This window comes from Bos taurus, chromosome 15 (assembly GCF_002263795.3).
Source record: "Bos taurus isolate L1 Dominette 01449 registration number 42190680 breed Hereford chromosome 15, ARS-UCD2.0, whole genome shotgun sequence".
In the NCBI taxonomy this organism is placed as follows: Eukaryota; Metazoa; Chordata; class Mammalia; order Artiodactyla; family Bovidae; genus Bos; species Bos taurus.
Window position 1 is genome coordinate 75,917,532 of NC_037342.1, and position 20,674 is coordinate 75,938,205.

The window sequence follows — 20,674 nt, forward strand, 5'->3', positions numbered from 1 at the left end:
TCAGGGGTTTTTTGCTGCAGGGCAGGTGCCCACTGCTCCTTTCTGGGCACTACACTGTAGGCACAACCAGTGGGCAGGCTAGGTTTGCCCATAGGGCTCCACAGCTGTGAAACAGTTTGCCTCTTCAGAAGGACAGGCCTCTGTGGCTCTCTCAACTAGCCATACAAGCCAGTGAGATTTGGCAGAGGCTCTATGACCCACCAGAGCTGGGCACTTAGCTTTGCCCAGCAGCCTGAGTGCCCAGAAGTCCATGTTCTGTGAGAGAATGCACAGGCTTAATCCTCTTAGGGGAGAGAAGTCCAGGAGGAAACATGACCTGGAGGTGCAGGGCAGAGGCACTGGAGGGAGCTGAAAAACCATCAAAAGAATCCCAAGAAGTCAACCGTAGGGGCAGGAGGAAAGGCCCCAAGTCTTAGAGAATGTGAGAAGCCTGCTATGGGGTGTCTGAGTGCAAATGGGGGTACTCTGCAGGAAATACAATTGAGGTGCTAAGTGAGGACAAGGTGACGTCAAAGTCCTGACATGAGAGAGAAGCCAAAAGGAAGGGCTCAATTCACCATTAGAAGTGTTATGGGCTGAATAGGGCTTAAATCACTCTTTAGAGAGGAGACCCTTGGGAGAGCCTTTGGGTGGAGGGGTGGGGAGTCCCCTCAAGGGGTGAGCCCTAGTTCCCAGCTGGAGGTGGGGTGTTCCCAGCCTCCAGTGCCAACGTTTGTATTACATTTCATCCTCACGACTACGGGATGGACCATTATCGTCCCCATTTCACAGATGAGAAAAAAATCAAACCTTAGGACTCTAGTCACTAATGCAAAGTCACACCACCTATTCTACTAGGAGAGCCGGGCTGTGACTTCACACCACCTCACTCCAAAAGTCTGTCGGTCCTAGGAGCCAGCTCCCAACACCCACTAGTGTTTTTCTGCCTTCTTCCACGACTCTCCTTTCCTGACTGCCTTTGTCTGCAGCGAGGGGGTCAACTCGGGTCCCAGGGACCAAGATCCCGCCATTAGTTACCCCATACCCGGGCGCTAGGCCCACCCCAGGAAGAGAGCCCGCAGGGACACAGAGGGCTTTGCGGAAGGGGAAGCTGCTGTTGTTACTGCGTGGGATTGAGGGCGGGGCGGGGCCAAACTCGGGGGACCGCGGGGCTGCGACTTCAGCACCTTGGAGAGCGCAGCGGGGGGGGGCGGGGCTCCCGGGTAAGGGGCGGGGCGGGGCGGGGCGTACCCAAGCCCGGCCGAGGACCCGGGAGCGCGCTCGGAGGCGCTCGCGCCAGTCCCGAGAGCGGCGCGCGGTCTGGAGCCGCGCCCTGCCCTGCGCAGGTGCGCCCGCCGCGCAGTCCCCAGCCGATCCCCGCGGCGGCGGCCTCTCGCCGCGCCGGTGCCTCCTTCCCCGCCGCAGCCGCCGCCGCCTCCGCGCCGCGCTCCGCCCGGATGGCCAGGGCTGTGCGGGAGAATGGCGGAGCGAGAGAGCGGCGGCCTGGGCGGGGGGGCCGCGTCCCCGCCTGCCGCCTCCCCGTTCCTGGGGCTGCACATCGCGTCGCCGCCCAATTTCAGGTGAGGCTCTCCGGCCGCCGCGCCCCACCCTTCAGCCTAAATCGATCTGCCCGGGCTCGCCCCACCCCGCACCCGCCCCGCAACACACACTCATGGGAAACCGCAGAACGAGAGGGCGGCGTGGGGATGGGGTCTCTTCCCGAGTCCCCGTCATCCTCAAGTCTAGACTCATGGCCGATGCATATCCGCGGTGCGGTTCCCTCCGCCATTCCGTGTCCGAGGCGAGGAGATCCTGAGCTGGAACTGGAGGAGGGGGCGCAGAGGCCGCCTTCCCTCCGACTTTGGAGCTGCAGCGGGGTCTGGGGTCCGCGTTGAGATCCCGCAGGAGGCAGGAAGCCTGGGACTCTGCCTGCGCCCAGTCGGAAGGCTCCTGTATAGAGGATGGCAGTAGGTTGGGGTGCCCCGCGGGTCCCAGTTTCTTGGGGCGACCGACAGCCTTGGTGCTGGAGAGAGTCGCAGGCCCCTCCCCCAGCCCTGCCTGGCCAGAGGGGCCCAACTCCCAGGCCTGGCGTGGCCAGGACCTTCTGTGGATTGGGACAGCACTGACCTGGTCGGGTGCGTGTAGGTGCCGAACGAAGGCTCAACCTCAACCCGCGAGATCGAGGCCCGGCTGTGGGAGGGGGAGTCTGGGTTGGAGCCCGCAGGAGTAGCCAGGGATATTGGTGGGGTGGGTCCTGCTGGGGTGAGTACCCTGGACCCTGATCTGACCTCCTCCTTCAGCTCTCTCCCTGCCCCTAGTCTGGCCTTAGGCATCTGGGAGGTGGATTTCAGAGAGGTGGCAGTGGGTGTTGCGGGGGTTGGGATGGACGTCCCTCTGTCCTCATCCTGGCGGGTTGGAGAGGAAGGAGAGGAGGGGTTACCGCTCCAGAGTCCCCAGAAAGAGGCCTCCGTTCCCCATTGTTTGTCCGTGTAATGAGCTGGCGCCTGCCCTTCTCCTGGGGCCCCCACCCGCGCCGGCCCCAGCTGGGCTCTGGCGCCAGCCCCTCTTCTTGACCAAGGGGTTGCTGGCTCCCCGGCCCTCAGGTGGGCAGGGACCTCCAGGGATCGCTAATGGCCTCATCATCAGGACTAGAAATCTCCCAGAAGGCCCCGAGCTGAGCTGCCAAAGACCAGATGGAGGAGGCCGGGCTCCAGGGCTGGGGGCTTTGTGGTTCGAGCCTCAGAGTAAGGAGGCCGAGGTCTGAGACTCACTCCACCCGGTGTGAACTGCGCTGTCTTCACACCAGTGCTGCCCTCCTTCCAGGAGGGCCCTCTGTGGTGGGAGAGCACAGCCCTCGGACAGACGTGGATGCGAATCCTGGCTCCACCAACTTTCTAGCTGCCTGGCCTGGTCCTGAGTCTCATCTGTTGATGAGCTAATTCATATTGATTCCTTAAGGTGCATCACGTTGGCACTCAACAAGCGTCACCCTTCACACCAGCGGGCGTTGAGACGGCTCATTCCTGCTCGGGGCATGTTCCTGGGGCTGGCTGAGGTCTCCCTCCCCACCACTCTGGGCGTCAGGATGGGGCTGCCCATTTTGTAGATGAGGAGACTGAGGTTCAGGAAGGCGGGTGGCTTCCCCGAGGGGAGTCAGGACCTGAGGCTGCATGTTCAGTCCACTCTACCTTCAGGCCCTGCCTCTGGCCCCGGAGGACAGCTTGGCCTCCCCTGCCTGCTTCCCCCTCCCCAGGTGAGAGCGCTTGCCATTCCTGCTGCCCCGGCGGGCAGGTTATCCTGGACGCCTGAGGGACAGTGACTGATAAGGAGGGCCCACCAGTGAGTGTGCCCACCCCTGGGCCCGGTGGGCGAGGGTGGCACTGTGCCAAGGCTGAGCGTGGGTTGGCCCTCTGGGACACCAGGGCCTGGTTGTGGAGATGTGAACAGTAAGGCCAGTGTCTCCAGCCCTGAGGCCTGCCCTGCCGGCTCCAGCAGCCCCCGCTGCCCTTTCCCTGGCCGCCTCTCACAGTTCTGAGCTCGGCTGATGGAGCCCGGGTGGAACTGCTCCCCTGTGGCTCTGGCCTGGCTTTGAATCCTGGCTCCGTCCCCTTAGCCACATGCTCAGAGTGGGTGCCGAATGCCTTGGGCCAGTTTTTTCTCCACGATGCCTACTTTGGCCCCTGCTCAGGGCGGCCCTAAGACTTGGATGAAACAACACATGTGGAGTGTTTCAAGGCTGTTAAGAGCTACATTCACGTAGGGCTGTTCTTGTGGGTATTATTTTGTGTGTGTGTGCACGTGTGTGGACGTGTGTGTGCACACGTGCGTGTGACCCAGCACCACTGTCCGCTTCCAGAAGGCACAAGACGTCATTACCTAAACTTCGGTTTGCTTGAAGCCCGGCACAGAGTAGGTGCTCAGTAAGGCGTTAGTGCTTTATTATTTAACTGGGGATGCAACTGGAGAGTTCAGAGAAGAACGCTGGAAACCCTGCCACTTGGGAGGCCTTTGCTTTGCCCAGGCGCCGTTCTAAGCACTTTTTGTGCAAGGGCGCCCAGTCCGCCCAGAACCACATAAACAGAATCTTGTCGTTATCCCCACTTTGCAGATGAAGAAACTGAGATGGGAAGAGGTTAGATAAGAGGCAGAGGTCGAGTTCAGAGCCACCCTGGAAAGAGAGGACCCAGAGGAATAATGATGGAGGAGAGTTTGTGGAGGGGTACACGGGTGTAGATCTGAGGAGGGCGAGCATTTATTTGCTGAGAGTTGGTGTAAATAAACCTTTTTTTTTTTTTTCTGATTCTAGAAATGCTCCAACCAGTTACTAGTAATTACCTTTGATTCCGGTGTGGGAGAGGGATTTTCACTTATTTCACAAACTTCTGTATTCTTTGAGTTCTTATTTTTACCATAAGCATAAGTTACTTCTGTCACCTACAAAAGAATAAAAGAAAGTTGGATGGTAAAGTGATACATGTTCATTTTAAGGAAATTCTGTGAGAGAATTGAGAGTCTTAGCAGAGGATTCCTTGAGCTAGGTGGCAGGAGGAAGAGGGAGACAGTGGCACAGTCCGTGTGAGAGGCTGCTGGGGGGTCAAGTGAGCGGCTTCTCCGGGGTGTGCCGAAGGCGGCGTGGATGAGAGGACCTTAGAGACCAGCCCACCCCCACCCCCTTCCTTAGCGGGAGACAAGAGAGGCTGAGCGGGTTCTGGAGCGCACACAGCAAGCTGCAGCGGAGCTGGGGCTGCACCGGGTCTCAGGACTCCTTGGACACGATGCTCATGTTCTGGCCCCCACGCTGCCTGGGGGGCGCAGGAGCCGAGGGCCCCCTACTCATCTCTTCACAAAGTTCTGTGTACTCAGCTGTTCTTCGTTCACTCAGCAAGAACTTGCGGGAATTCCCAGTGGTTAGGATTCCACCCTGGCACTGCCAAGCGCCTGTGTTCGATCCCTGGTCGGGGAACTAAAATCCTGTAAGCTGTGCTGCCCGGCTCCCCACCTCACCCCCCAAAAAACCCAAGTACTTGCACCTTGCCGGGCTCACTGAGACATGCCAGAGGTGCAGATGAGGGCCTGGCCTGTCGTGCGGGCGGCGACATGGTCTATGTGGTCGGACAGATAGACAGACAAGGCCTTACCAGACAGGTGGCAGGTGAGCTGGTGACTCGGGCCAGGGGCCTGGAGGGGCCCTGGGTCAGAGCAGGGTCAGCTCAGCGCAGGCTGGGGGGCGAGTGAGGGTCACCCAAGAGGAGGGGTGAAGAGGTAGGGGGTATGTGACACCCAGGCTGGCCCAAGTGCGGAGAGCAGGCGTGCAGGGACGCAAAGGCCCCGTGGGGACCCTGGCCTGTCCCCTCACAAGCAGGGGAGCGCACAGAGGTCTCGGGAAGGACAGCATCAGGTGGTGCCTTGGGCTTCTGATCAGGAGTGGACAGGGAGGCAGGGAGGCCACTGGGAGACCGGCCGTCGTGAGGGTGTGGACGGGGCTCAGGGGAGGGACATCTGGAGGGTAGATTAGCCCCCTCCCCGGGGGATGGGAGAGAGGCGCCTGGGATGAGGCCGGTCCCCTGTGGGAGGTGAGAGGCTTGGCGGGTGGGGGTGATGACGGGCGGGGGTGATGATGTCACTTGAGGCTGAGCCTGAGGTTGCTGATTGAGGGGGAACCCAGTTAGACGGTTCAAGCAGGCAGTTTGTGTGGGGTCTGGAGCTCAAAGAGGAGGATGGGGCTGGGGCCACAGACCCTGGGAGTCTCTGCTCGGAGAGTGAGCAATGACCTGAAGCCTCAGGAGGAACATTGTACCCAGGGAGACAGAGTGAAGGGAGAGGTTGGGAACCTGCCACATTTGGGGGGCAGTGAAAAGCTGCTGCTGTTGGGGCCACCCCAACTCGGCCCTGGGCAGCGCCCCCAGACGGCTGCGATGAGACAGAACGTGGACTCTGCTCACACAGCCGGCTGTGGCCAAGGCAGCATTTCAACCCAGTGATTGGATGTCAGAACCCTAAGTTGGCCTCTGGATTCCTGGGGCCCCAGGGGGACCTGCAGGTTGGGCCCCGGGTCCCCTTCCCGCTCTTGCGTGTCCAGGGCGCTGTCTCTGCAGCCGGCCCTGCTCTTGGATTCATTCAAGAAATCTCTAGGCACGTCCACCGTGGGCCTGGCCTTGCCCGGCACCAGAGACACGGGCAGGGCCCAGGGCCTGCGTCCACCAGCGCTGCTTCTAACAAGCATTTGTTTAGTGCCTGCAGTATACGGCCCCGGGCTTCAAGTGTGGAGCAGAGCGGGGCGGAAGTCAGAGTTACCCCGAGGAAACCGGCTCTGCGAGGGGCGGGGGCTCGGGGGCGTGACCCAGAGTGGACTTGCGGAGAGACGTCCCCCAGATCCCACCGCGTCCCAGGCTGTATTTGTGTCAGGGTCTCTTCCTGTGTGCGAGTCATCACGTGGAGCCATAAGGTGACACGCTCTGTCTTTAGTTCCCACTTTCAGCTTTATAGTTGAAAGCACAGACTTTATAACGTTCATCCCAAAGAGTGAGCGAGCAATGCTCCATCGGCTGGAAGACCCCGCGTGCCAGACTCCGCGGTGGTTTCCATTATGGGACACACACCCTTGTGTAGAAAGATTTTGCCAAGGTTGGGATGGTTTCCATAGGATTGTTTCCCGAAAGTCGAGTCACCAGATCCCAGAGTTCTTGCTCCATATCAGCACCAAAGTATTTAAACAGATTAGATGCTTGCTAACCCCAAGCAGGGACTTCCCGGGTGGCCCTAGTGGTAAAGAACCTGCCTGCCAGTGCAGCTGGGCTTCCCTGGTGGCTCAACTGGTAAAGAATCCGCCTGCAGTGCAGGAGACCTGGGTTCGATCCCTGGGTTGGGAAGGTCCCCTGGAGAAGGAAATGGCAACTCACTCCAGTATTCCTGCCTGGAGAATCCCACGGACAGAGGAGCCTGGTGGGCTGCAGCCCATGGGGCTGCAAAAGAGTCGGGCTGAGCACAACCCCAAGTAGGGGTGTTCTTGTGGGACTGGTTTCTTGGGTTGGATTCAGTTTTCAGTGAAGATGACCCCAGTGTGGACAGGGTTGATAAAGGAATTCCAGACCAGAGGAGAAAACCCAGCCTGACCCCAGGGTCCCCCAGAGCTGGGGTGGGATGGAGAGGGGCCTCTGAGGGTGAGGCTGGGCCTGGCGCCCCCCCACTCTGCTGTCTCGGCCAGCAACATCTTCCCAGAGGCCCCCACTACTATCCCAGACACGCAGGCAGGGTGCGGGGCACACAGGAAGTCAGGCTGAAGAGGGAGCTGGCTTTGAGATTTCCGAAGGGGAAGTCTAGAAAGACCTGGGGACACCAGCATTTCATTCATTCAACAGCAGTCGCTGAGCACCTGTCAGGTCAGGCCCCCCACGTGATGCCGCCCTCACGGGCCAATTGCCTCTCAGGGGAGCCTGCCTCTGGTCACAGAGCCCACAGGGAAAATTCCAGTGACTCCCTGCCCCAGGATGCCTGCACGGGGGACCTAGGCCACAGCCGGGCTCTTCGGCCCCATCAGGGAGCCAGTGGGTCAGGAGCCTAAGAGTTGGGAGGGTGGGAGGCGGGGGCAGGATCCACAGGTGCGAATTTGGGCCCCTTCCCGTAAGGATGGGGGGAAGCTGTTAGGGTTCTGAGCTGGGGATGGGTGATAAGACCAGACTTGCATTTCACGAGTTGGTCTTGGTGGCCCCTCGGAGAATGGCCTGTGGGGGAGCCCAAGGGAGGTGGGGAAGCTGCTCGGAGTAGGGCAGCCCAGGCTAGGGTTCGAGAACCCCCTGGGCAGCCGTGATCAGTACTCAGAGGGCGGCAGAGAGACAGGCGGGACCCCTGGACTGCAGCTGACCCCATCACAGCGGGGCCCCGTGAGACATCATGGGGGGACCCATGGTCAGTCAGCTCGCACCCTGACCTCCCTCCCCAGGAGCCAGGAACAGGAAGACAGGAAGAGCCTCTGGGCAGCCACATGCCTGGCTGGGATTTGGCATTGCTCAGCTTGAAGCCTCAGCACTTTACCATTTAACCCTTGTTTGGCAGGCATTGCTGACTCCACCTCCTCCTGGGTGGAAACAGCAGCTTAGAAAGAGCTGCTCTTGGTGGAATGCAGCTGTGACTGATGGCACATGGCAAGGGAAAGGCCATGACGTAAACATCGAAACACAAGAGACTTGTCTGTCCATTTAGGGGAGCTCGGCTCAGGCAGGGGGAGCCTGAGGGTGGCACGTTCAGAGGACAGTGAGGAGCCAGAGGGGAGGACTGGGGAGCCAGAGTGGGAGGCGATGAGGTTAACTCAGAAGAGGGGGCCTGGGTGATAAAGACTGACGCCAAAGGTCAGGGGGGTCTCGAGAAACCAAACCCTTGCCGTAGAGTCGCCAGATGCTAGTGTGGGTGAGACCTTGTGACCCGTCTCACCCAAACGGGCAAGCAGGCCTGGGTGATGAGGGCAGCTGCCTCCGAAGGGCTGGGGTTCCCAGATCTAGAGGCGAAGCTGGGGACCTGACCTGCAGCGGGTCGTGTGTTTCAGCCTGAGCTGTCTTCTGGCGCTCTGGGGGCCGGTTTCTGTGGGGAAGGTGGATCAGTGAGTTCAGGAGGGGACCTTCCTCCTTCCTTCCTGCCCCCACTGCCCCCCTCCCCTCCATCTTTTCCTTCCTCCTCAAGGAGCTGCTGTCCTTGAACTTGGAGGGACTAAGGGTCTGTATGGCTTTCCCTCCACAAAAGGCCTCCTGGGGCTTCAGCTGAGGGACCCAGAACTCCTGGTGCCTGGAGAAGCAGGAGGGAAGGGCAGGGAGTAGGGCGGCGGAGGGCTGGGCAGAGGCGGACGTTGCGGGAGGTGGGTGTGATTTGCAAAGGCGACTCCAGGATTAGTCCAGCCCCTGATCCTTGGTCGGAACCTCCTCACAGCACCCTGTAATTTACACACACTCCACTCAGTAAAGTTTACCAGCACCCAGATGGGGGGCCTCATCTTACATATAGGGAAGCTGCAGACCTATGGCATCTTCTATCTGAGCCTTAGTGTTCCTCATCTGTAAAATGGGCAGAATAAAACCATCTTCCAAGGCTGGAGTGAGGATGAAGGGAGACACAGAGCGTAAAGAAGGTTGGTGGCCAGGGCACAGCAGCCACTCAGGCAACAGGGCGGCTGATCCTCATGAGGGAAGGAGTTGGGATTTGATCTCAGGCCTCCTGCGTCTGAGCCTGGTATGGCGGCCATTCCACCATCTTGCCTGGCTTAGGAGTAAAAAGTAAGATTGAGGAGCTCCGTGCACCTGCCCCACCGGAGCCAGGGATCAAGTGCGGGCTGCTGAGCCCCAGCCCAGGGTCTGGCCACCGCTGCCCTCGGTGGCCCTCGTTGCTCGTGTGGAGGCTGAGGCAGCTGTCCCTGCCCTCCCCCAGACCTGCGTCCCAGGAAGCAAGAATGTCGGGTGATGCTGAGATTGCGTGTGCAGAAACTAGCTGAGAAGCCCCGGCCCAGGTCCAAGCCAGACCCTGCAGGTCTGCTGCGAACACTCTGGTCTGAGAGGAGCCGTGGAGGCTGAGGCTGTCATGGACAGCCATCAGCAGACACATACTGAGTGCATAGTGTATGCAAGATGACCTCACCAGCTCTGCCCTCCAGACTTTGCTGGCAGGGGGGGACCTTTGTTTTTCACCTGCTGGGTGCAGGGTGGGGATGGAGTGTCAGCTCCGTCTACTTTGCAGCCTCCTGAGAGGACGGGAAGGGTGCTCAATGCAGGCCTCTTCCCCTCTGCTCCTTCACACTGTCTTCCCTCCACGCACAGGGTGACACCAACCGCAAACAGGAGGAATGACGGACCGGTGAGCGCTGCCTGGAGGGCTGTGAGGCGCTGACACCGGGGGCCAGGAGGGCTTCCTGGAGGAGTGGGCTTAACCAAACCTTCTCCCAGCAGGCACAGGTTGAAAGCCTGCCATGTGCTTCATCCAAGCACTGGGTTAGACACTTGGGAGGCAGATGCAAGAGATGAAGCTTCACACACAGTTGTGCAAAGGGTGGTGTTTCTTCTGCCTCATCGTGGTGGGTGTGGGGTGAGCGATGTGCAGGCATGGGGAAACTGAGGCAGACTGGCCAGGGCAGAGGCCTGGGACTGCAGAGGCAGGAGCTAGGCCAGGCTGGGCAGTGAGGACAAGAACATGCAGACGTGTGCGGGGGTCCCAGGCCCCCAAGGGTCGTCTGAAGGCACGTCTGGGCTAGTCACCCAACGGTCCTGCCGCTGCCTGGTGCCAGCTGAGTCCCAGGGGCGCCTTCTCGTGATAGGCCAGGCTGCCAGTGTGTGTTCCCCACCTGATCAGTACCACTGCAGATGGGTTATCAGCCCAGGATCAGAGATGCCACCCTGCGCCAGACCAGGCAGGGCTGCCCTGACTTCCTCCCCAGCCTGCCCCTACCTCCACGCCCTGCCCCAGCCCGGGGAACCTACCACCCTTGGGCTCCAGGTCAGAAGAGGCCTTCAAGAGCACATTGTCCATCTGCTACCTCGGCCGATCAGAATCCCTCCGTGCCGTTCCTCCAGGGGTCTTCCAGCTTCTACTGCTGCCACCCCGCAGTGCCAGGAGTCTCTTGGGCCCCCAGGCTGCCCTTCCTGCCCTGCCCTGGGAGATCCACACATGACCTGCCCCTTAGCCCTGGCCTTGGAGCCTCCTTTGCCTCCAGTCACTTCCTGGTTGGAAGGACAGACCCCTGGGGAAGGGGGCCGGGTTCTGTCTGCACCCAGGTGGGCAACAGAAGCAGCCCAGACCCACCCCAGGCAGCGCTGTCTGTGAGCCCACAGAAACCTGCCTGATGAGCTGCGGGGGCTGAGCATCCCTTTGTGGAGAATTTTGGAAGCACAGCCCCTCAACCCCACACCCATTTCACCACCAGGAGCCCTAATTGTGCTGCTGGCCCTTTAAAAGCAGATCGGGGCTGGCTTTTGGGGGGAAACAACCCAGATTTCTGCCATCTGCGTCCAAGCTTGGGCCAGGGAGGGGGGGCCACCCCAGCCCCCGACAGGATCGGGGCATTGGAAGGGCAGGAGGAGCCCGACATTGATTGCAGTAACCTGATCCCGCAGGGGAGGCGGCCGCAACAGCAGCGGCTGCGAAGGGCCGGGGGAGGAAGCTGCCTGCAGCTGAGGGCTGGCGGGGCAGAGCTGGGGTCGCCAGCCAGCCGCTGCCTCCTCTCCCGGCCCATCTATTTTTAATGAGCTCCCCAGGCTTCTGCAGCAGGCTGGACACAGAAAGGCAGGCCCAGGCGGCGGAGGCCGGAGGCCCCAGCCCTGCCCCGAGCCCTGGCCCCCACCCCCACCCTTCTGGGCATGAGAGGGCGGCCCTGGGGCCCCGCAGCCCCCCGGCCGGGCAGGGCTCTCCATGCAGCTGGTGCTGAAGATGGATTCAAGCCCAGACAATGACAGCTGGTTGGAGGATCAGTGGGAGCACTGGTAGGGGTTTGGGGCCCGGCGTGGGGGAGGGGGAAGCTCAGGGGCGGCTCCACGGGGTTCCGGGTCTGTGTTTGGTTTGGGGGGAAGGCCAGAGGCAGGGGGTGTGGCCTCCTAGGACCCCCTGGGGCTGAGCCCACCACCTCTCCTGGGTGACCTTGGACTAGTGAGTCTCCATTCTCTATGCCTCAATCTCCTGGTATTGAAGAAAAGACTCAGAATTCTCCCCAACTTCCTTAACAGAGTTCTCCCACTGTCCCACCCACACCAAACCGGGCAGATACCCAGGGCTGGGGCTGAGTAGGGGCTGGCACAGCCCGCCACTCTGGGGCGGGGGCCGGCCTTGCGGTGACAGGGTCCTAGTACAGCGAGTTAGAGTTCCCATGCTTTGAGTGGGGTCTCGAGTCCAGGACACCTCCAGCTTATCCCAGCCCCAACATGGGCAACCTCCCGTTCGGGGCCCACATGCCAGGCAGGAGGATTTTGCATTGGAATTGATGAGACCAAGAGCACAGAACGGGGCACTGTCTTTCCTAGAACTGGATAAAGCTAGATTGACACCAGGCTCCCCTTCACCTGCTCCCAGGACTTTCCGAGGGTGGGACCTCCTGGGCCAGGGGCACGGAGTGCCCCTCTGAGCTGGGGCGGGGCCTCTGCCAGCACCCTGGGTTCTGTCCCCGAGGTGCACAGGGAGGCCCCACTCCTGGACCCCCTTGGAGTCTCTTCTCGATGCTCTGCCTCCTCCATGGGTGAACTGGAGTCAAGTCAATGCCTTGACTCTGGAAGCCATTTCTTTGGCAGAGCCGAGGCTCTGACCAGCTGGGCCTTCTAGGCACAGCCTCGTGGTTGACAGCAGGGTGGAAACTCCCAGCCGGGTAGAGCTAGGGTGACCCAGAGCCCTCCCTTCCAGTCCTTGCCGGGAGACCTGCCTTTTGATCTGAGCCCCGAACTTGCCCTGCCTGTTCAGTACCCCTTGCATTGAGGCAGGCAGACCTCAGGTCCCATCCTCTAGGGGCTGTGATATGTCGAGGGGCCGCCCCTCGGAAGAGGTACGAGGGAGGCATCAGGGTCCTTGGCCCACCGCCAGCAGTCCCCTGAGTGGTAACTTTGGCTTCTTGTCCCCACCAGGCTCACCCATGACATCAGCCTGGAGGAGTTTGAGGATGAAGACCTCTCCGAGATCACCGATGAGTGTGGCATCAGCCTGCAGTGCAAAGACACTTTATCCTTACGGGTAAGGGTGGGGTGGATGGGATGGGTAGGGACAGGAGGGAGGGTATCCCTGTATCTAGAGGGGCTCTCAGGGGTCTGTGTGGCACTCCCATCTAAGGAAATAACATGCAGGAAACATCCAGGACCATGCTTGGCACATCTTGAGTGCTCAGATTTTTTATTTATTATGTATTTATTTATTTTGCCAGGGGCAAAGGTAGGAGACAGCTCCTTCAGTTGCCCACAAGAAGGGAGACAGCAGGAAGTCTTGAGGCCTAGGACAGTAGCAGTTAGAACCAGAATTAAGGGAAGGCTCAGGACTACCCTAAATCCTTTCAAAAGCTTCCTTGGCAGAGGGCCTGAGGCAGTGTAGGGTGGAGTCCAGTGAAATCTGCAGTGCTTTGGGGCAGGAGAAAAGAGCCAGGGCACTCCCTTGGCTACATGGCACCAAACACACCACGAGCCCTGCGGAACCCCTCTGGCCCACTGTCCTAAAGGTCCCTCTGGAAGGTTAATCCAGCATTGCTGCTCTGGGCCCCCATGGCTTTGCCATAGGACAGAGGGCTCTCTCAGCTGCCGAAGGTCTGAATCCTGCCCGGAGGGAGGTCCCCAGCGTCTGGGGAGACCCAGTCAGACAGAGATCCCTCATGTCTTTTCAGAACAGGAAAAAGGGGCCACAGGCCAAGAGATGGAAAGCAAGCGCGCAGCTAGGTTGCAGAGCCCAGAGTCTCTCTCAGCCCCCAGGAGGGTGGGCGGCCGGAGTAGGCATGCTGTTGGGAGGATGTTAGCAAAGGAGAGCCGCAGTGTGAGTTGGGGTGGGGTGCCTCTGTGTTGACCTCCTTTTGCCCCCAGAGATTCTGTAAGTCCTGCTAGGCAAGAGGAAACCGAGGGGTGGGGCTAAACTCTACCGCATGCTTTACGCCCCACCCCCACCCCGGCCAGGCCTGGAGGGGTGGAGGCAGAGCCCACTGCTTCTGGACTAATACAGCTTCTTTGGGACTCCCACACCATCCTCTTGGATGACTTGTACAAGCAGAGCCTTGGTGTATGTGGGGCCTTAGCCAAGCTCCAGGGGACTATCACGTTTTCTTGCCAGTAAATCCTCGCCTCTCTGGGACGCTGGGAGGCAGTTAACTGGTGAGGGAATTGGGAGAGTCAGGGGATCTGTCCAAGGTGCCAGTGAGTTAATGGCAGGCCTGGAACTAGAACGGAGCTCTGGACTGTCAAAGTTAGGCTGGCCCGAGAGAAGACCTCAGGTTGGAGGGTCCTTAGCCTGAGGACGGAGGAGGGTGTGGATGCCACTGCCTCCTGCGGGTGCTCGCCACCTGCTCCTTCCCCCCCGGCATCCCTCTTCCGGCCGCGCTCTGGTCCTCCTGTCCGCACTGCGGCCCTCCGGGCTGAGACTATTTCCTGAGTTTCCCTTACTGCCCACTTCAAAAACTAACCCCGGTCTCCATCCCTTGTGGGGCCCTGAACAGCTCAGCGACCCTTCCGTCCTCAGTCCCCATGGCAACAGCGGTGACCTCACTCTGGGCTCGGTTTACTACTCGAGTGAGGTCACCGGCCGTTGCCAAGGGAACGAGGGGGGTTGCAAAGAGTCGGAAAGCGGGGGACCGTGGGCGCGGGGATCGGTGTGGACTGCCAAAGGTGCGGACTGACATGCGGAGGAGGCGGCGGCCTCGCGCGTCCTCGACGGGGTGGGAGGGCACGGCCCCCTCTCGCGGGGCTCCTTGCCGCTCTCCCTGTCTCCCCCTCTTTGCGGCCGCGGAATGGGCTCGCCCGCGCCGGGTGTGGGGTGGGGGTGGGGGGTGGGGGGCGGTGCTCGGCCGCTTGGTCCCCGCCCCCGCCCGGCCCCCTGACGCCCCTCCGTCCGCGCCGCGCAGCCCCCACGCGCCGGGCTGCTCTCCGCGGGCGGCGGCGGCGGCGGGGGGAGCCGGCTGCAGGCCGAGATGCTGCAGATGGACCTGATCGATGCGGCGGGGGACACTCCCGGCGCCGAGGACGACGAGGAGGAGGAGGAGCGCGCCGCGCGGCGGCCGGGAGCGGGGCCACCCGAGGCCGAGCCCCGCCAGGAGACGGCGCCCCGCGGCCAGAGCCAAGGGCAGGGCCAGGGCCCGGGCCCAGGCAGCGGAGACACGTACCGGCCCAAGCGGCCCACCACGCTGAACCTCTTCCCGCAGGTGCCGCGGTCTCAGGTGAGGCGGGGCCGGGGCTCAGGGGGCGGCGCCGCGGGGCGGGGCTCCGGCAGGTGTCCTCAGGGTCCCGGCAAGGGCCGCGGAGCCGGCAGGGCTGCGCGAGTCAAAGAAGTCTCCAGCCTGGTGATGCTTGCTTGGCCTAGCTTTCCCAGGGGGAGGTCCCTGGAGAGGTGATCGCTGAAGGCAGGCAGAATCCGCCCTAAGTGAGACGGGCCGAGTAGGTCTGGCTGGGTTTCGAGCCTCGAGATGAGACGTGGAAGGAATGTAGGGACTGAGAGGGGCAGGGGGAAGATGCTCCTGGAGAGGGAAGTAGGGGATTGGGAGAACAGGGGTTGTCAGGGTGTCGGGGTTCCTGGTGAACGTGGGGCAGAAGCAGGGCCTGGAGAAAAGGGCACGTGAGGTGGCCGCGTGGGAAAAGTCAGGGGAAGTTGTGAGGAGTTGTGGCTGGGGAGCAACCGGCGCTTTGAAATTCGGGCAGCTGGGAATTCCCGGGAGGCAGGGAAGAGAAATGGGAGGCGGAGCTGCTGGGCTGAGTTGGGGGCCTAGGGCCCCTGGGCTGGGTGGCTGGATGCCAAGAACGGTTGAATGAGGTGGGGGGAGAGCCCGCGGTGGGCCATTGTCTCCCAGGCCCATTCTGGGGAGGTTCAGAGGAGCAGCTTGGGGAGCTGGGGCTGTGGGTGGAGGGTGCAGGGGCTGCAGAGGGAGGATCGGTCCCTTTCCCAGGATCCTCTCTGGTGGGTTTTGGCAGCCAAATTCATGAATGTGCGAGCCTGTGAGGGTGTTCTCAGGGCAGGGGGCTTAAGGTGTCTGTAGGGAGCCTTGTATATAGGCATTGTGGAGAGGGGTCCCAGGGGCAGGAGAATGTGGGGTGTGTGGCCCGGAGACCCAGGGAGGAGGGCCTCTGACAATTACATCTGTCATTCCTATGTCGTGTGCTCCTGGCGGGGGGGGTGGGGGGACTGAGTCCTGGAGCCATCATTTGTATGATTCATCCCAGTCCCCCAGGCCAGCTGCTGCGGAGACCCTTCTTCCCACCTTTCAGGCTTTATGATCACGTCCCTGCCCCTTCCCTAGGCCATGGCTTCCCAGGCTCCAGGGGAGTAGGGCTGGGAGTGAGCATCTTCCCTGTAAACCCTCCACGTCTGAGACCCCGGGATGGCTCTGTCCCTGGATGGCTCTGGCTCCCCTCCCCACTCACCACCAATGTTGGCCGTTGCCACTTACATTGAGGCCAATGAGAGCATCTCCCCGAGGCCCAGCCAGCTTCCCTGGGCCCAGGGGGTGGGCTGTCCCACGTCAGCAGGCCTGGCCAGGAAGGTTGTGACTTGCCACCCCTCCTACCTGCGCCAGAGGGCTCAGGCCCTTGGCAAAGTGGAAGGGGGGGCAGGGGCAGCAGCAAATGGCCTAGGGCTGGCCTGGGGGGGCAGGGTCAGGGCCTCCCTGTGCCGGGCACTGCTGAGCGCCTCTGTCACAAGGGCCTTTTGTTCCCTGCACAGGACACACTGAATAATAACTCTCTGGGCAAGAAGCACAGTTGGCAGGATCGGGTGTCGAGATCATCCTCGCCGCTGAAGACAGGTAAGTGAGGACCCTTCCCTTGCCTGAACCCCAGCTGTGGCCAGCAGTGGTCCTGGAGCCTGCCGCAGGCCCGCGGGGAGGCCCCACCGTGTCTTGGTGTCTGTGTCCAAGGGCCGGGTGAGGGCGCTGCCTTCAGCCCCGCCCCGCCTGCTCTCCAGGGGAGCAGACGCCTCCGCATGAGCACATCTGCTTGAGCGATGAACTGCCGCCCCCCAGCAGCCCCGCACCCACCAAGGATCGAGGCACCTCCACGGACAGCCCCTGCCGCCGAAGCGCCGCCACCCAGATGGCGCCTCCCGGTGGGCCCCCTGCCGCCCCCGCGGGTGGCCGGAGCCACTCGCACCGCGACCGCATCCACTACCAGACGGACGTGCGGCTGGAGGCCACCGAGGAGATCTACCTGACGCCCGTGCAGAGGCCCCCGGACCCTGCGGAGCCCACCTCCGCCTTCCTGCCGCCCGCCGAGAGCCGGATGTCAGTCAGCTCCGACCCCGACCCCGCCGCCTATCCCGCCAGTACCGGGCGGCCACACCCCTCTATCAGCGAGGAGGACGAGGGCTTCGACTGCTTGTCGTCTCCGGAGCGGGCCGAGCCGCCAGCCGGAGGATGGCGCGGGAGCCTGGGGGAGCCGCCGCCACCTCCGCGGGCCTCGCTGAGCTCAGACACCAGCGCCCTATCCTACGACTCGGTCAAGTATACGCTGGTGGTGGATGAGCACGCACAGCTGGAGCTGGTGAGCCTGCGGCCGTGCTTCGGCGACTACAGCGACGAGAGCGACTCGGCCACCGTCTACGACAACTGCGCCTCTGCCTCCTCCCCCTACGAGTCGGCCATCGGGGAGGAGTACGAGGAGGCCCCCCGGCCGCGGCCCCCCACCTGCCTCTCGGAGGACTCCACGCCGGACGAACCCGACGTCCACTTTTCCAAGAAGTTCCTGAACGTCTTCATGAGCGGCCGCTCTCGCTCCTCCAGTGAGTGGGCAGCAGGGAGCTGCAGGGGGAGCTGGGGAGGTGTCCCTGGGAGGCGGCCCCAGGTCCACCTGGTCACGGCATTAGGGCTGAGCCGGGGGCTGGGACGATCCTCTCCCAGCTTGTCTCTGTCGCCTACAGGTGCAGAGTCCTTCGGGCTCTTCTCCTGCGTCATCAACGGGGAAGAGCAGGAGCAGACCCACCGGGCCATATTCAGGTGAGAGCTGAGGGCCGCTTGGCAGGCAGGAGCTGGCCACACCCTCCTGGCCTCCACCGTCACCACATGGCCTAAACCCAGCCCCTGCACTCAGCCCCAGGACAGTGTCCACCCTCTAGGAACCTGGAGTTCAGACACTGAGTGGACGGTCTCAGAGTGATGTGTTTGCTGCCAGAGCCCAAGAGGGTGCCCAGCAGACACCCCTGACCACACATTAAAACCCACCAGCCCCTCACCCTGCCCCTCGTGGAAATAGTCCCTACCCATGACCCCTCACTTAGAACTTCCCTGTAGCTCAGATAGTAATGAATCTGCCTGCAATCCAAAGACCCGGGTTTGATCCCTGGGTCAGGAAGATCCTTTGGAGAAAGGCATGGCAACCCACTCCAGTATTCTTGCCTGGAGAATCCCATGGACAGAGAAGCCTGGCAGGCTACAGTCTGTGGAGTTACAGAGTTGGACACTACTGAGCAACTAACACTACCACCATCATGACCTCTCACAGTTGATCTGTGGCCTTGCTCCCTTAGCTGTGATTTCCTTGGTGGCAGATGCATGTCTGATTGACCTCGGTCCTCTCCTCCCGGCCCTAGGAGTCACGGGCACACGGGATGCTGTGCAAATGTTTATTGAACCAGTGATGTCGATGTAGCTCCCCGACCCCAGAGCAGGGTGGGGATACAGATGTCTGGTTGAAGGGGCCCAGGTGGTGAATTCCTGATGGGCCCTCACTGGGGACAGGTTTGTGCCTCGACATGAAGACGAGCTCGAGCTGGAGGTGGACGACCCTCTGCTGGTGGAGCTGCAGGCCGAGGACTACTGGTACGAGGCCTACAACATGCGCACGGGAGCCAGGGGCATCTTCCCTGCCTACTACGCCATCGAGGTCACCAAGGAGCCTGAACACATGGCAGGTAGTGTTCCTTCCCCTGCCCTGGCGCCCCGGGGCCCCCACGTCAGCCCCGCCCTCATCACTCCTGGGCTGACTGGTGCTCCAGATCTCAGCCTCCCAGGGAGGGGGCCTGAGAAACGTGAGGCCCAGCCCAGCAGGGTCAACCCCGGGGGCGGGGGTGGTGGCCCTCTGTGGGTCTGCCTGCTGCTCATTCCACACTTCCTTTCCAGCCCTGACCAAAAACAGTGACTGGGTGGACCAGTTCCGGGTGAAGTTCCTGGGCTCAGTCCAGGTCCCCTATCACAAGGGCAATGATGTCCTCTGTGCCGCTATGCAAAAGGTAGCTACTCTGCTGGGGAGGGCACCCACCCCCGGCCCGGTCCCCCATCCTCTCCTGGGGAGAGGGGCGCCAGCCTGACGTCCCATCCTGCACCCACAGATCGCCACCACCCGCCGGCTCACCGTGCACTTTAACCCGCCCTCCAGCTGCGTCCTAGAGATCAGCGTGCGGGGCGTGAAGATCGGCGTCAAGGCTGACGACTCCCAGGAAGCCAAGGTGACGGCCCGGGGCCCCCCTGCTCTCCCACCAGATTCCCAACCCGTGCTCCTGTGGGCTGACGACCACCCTCTTCTCCCTCCTGTAGGGAAATAAATGTAGCCACTTTTTCCAGTTAAAAAACATCTCTTTCTGTGGATACCATCCAAAGAACAACAAGTAAGAGGGGAAAGGGGCAGAGGCGGGCGTGCTGGCTCAGGGTGCTTGTGGTTCAGCCCGGGGCCTGGCGTGCGTCCCAGGGGCCTGAGCCCCCGTCCCGCCCAGACGGACTGCTCTCCCTCCGCAGGTACTTTGGGTTCATCACCAAGCACCCTGCTGACCACCGGTTTGCCTGCCACGTCTTTGTGTCTGAAGAATCCACCAAAGCGCTGGCAGAATCTGTGGGGTGAGTATGTGCGTCCTGCCGAGCTCCCAGCCCTGGCCTGAGGGCCCCGCACACTCCTCGGGCTCGGCAACACCCCCAGGTCTCCTAGCGCCTCTGCACAGCACCCTCGGCTCACGCAGGGAGGGCTGGGCGGTCCTGCAGTCCCGACTTTATAGTCACTGGGCCCTTTCTTCACTTGCAATCTTACTCAGGAAACACCATGTGTAGAGAACAGAGCTGAGTAGCTCTGACCGAGGCGGGGTTGGGAAACAGAGTCCGGAATAGGGACCCCGACGCTCCAGGGTGGAAACCCCGAAACCCCGGGGGGAGATCCTGCCCCTCCCTGGTGACGCCTGGGTGTCTGCCTGCCTCCTAGGAGAGCGTTTCAACAGTTCTACAAGCAGTTTGTGGAGTACACCTGCCCCACAGAAGACATCTACCTGGAGTAGCGGCGGCGCCACCCCGCCCTCGCACCCCCGGGCCAGGGCCAGGACGGCGGGCTGCTGACAGGATGTGGCACTGCTTGAGGGGGCACTTGGCACTGCCAGAGGAAGGGCAGCGGGGGGCTGCTGGCCGGGGTGGGGGAGGGCAGGGGCTACCGGGAGAAGCGAATGCAGTCTATTGTAATATATGGGGTTAAACTCATCTGTGGAGGATGGTGTGGGCTGCCCGGGGGTTGGGAGGGCGCGGGGCTGGGGGGAGGATGAAGCCTCCTGCCAGGACGGGGTGCCCTCCTAGGAGCAGAGGGCTCTGTCTCATCTTGGGCCTCCCTCACTTCCCCCCTACCAGGGCCTCTGGCTGGCAGCTCCTGCCTCGACAAAGCCCGTGCCACCTGCAAGTGCCCACCCCAGCCCTACCCCCAACTCCCAACCCCCAGCCGCGTGGGCCCCCGAGCTCGCGCCGAGTCCAGCCCCTCCTGAGGACTCTGTGGTCAGGAAACGGCCGCAGGTGGGGGATGCCATCCCCATTCCCAGCTCTGTCACCGGTGTGGCCTCTGGACCGACAGCTCCCACCACAACCCCGCCGGCGCGCTGGCCCCCTGGCAGGCGTGGGGGTCCCCACGGGGAGGGGAGAGCACAGCAGCGGGGGCCCTGCCTCAGCAGGAAAAGGAGGCTCTGCCCTGGCCCCGGGCCAGCCGGGACCTCTTGGCTGCTTCAGCTGTAGCCCCATTCTAGGTCCTGTGACCCCGGCCTCAACTATTAAAGTGCCATTTCCTGTCGGGACCGCACTGGGTGTCATCTGCTTGGACCTCCCCCCCTGCAC

General features: G+C 61.9%; 1 protein-coding gene across 3 annotated transcripts; it reads left to right on the plus strand.

Moving 5' to 3' along the window:
* Positions 1–1,296: 1,296 nt before the first annotated feature.
* Positions 1,297–20,639, plus strand: MAPK8IP1 (mitogen-activated protein kinase 8 interacting protein 1). Of its 3 annotated transcripts, none has more exon segments than NM_001102508.1 (12): positions 1,297–1,559; positions 12,558–12,663; positions 14,525–14,836; positions 16,333–16,414; positions 16,573–17,385; positions 17,524–17,599; positions 18,341–18,513; positions 18,722–18,831; positions 18,931–19,047; positions 19,136–19,206; positions 19,334–19,432; positions 19,788–20,639. In NM_001102508.1, coding segments are annotated over 12 exon segments (2,133 nt in total). In that variant the 5' UTR covers positions 1,297–1,458; the 3' UTR covers positions 19,861–20,639.
* The last annotated feature ends 35 nt before the right edge of the window (positions 20,640–20,674 follow it).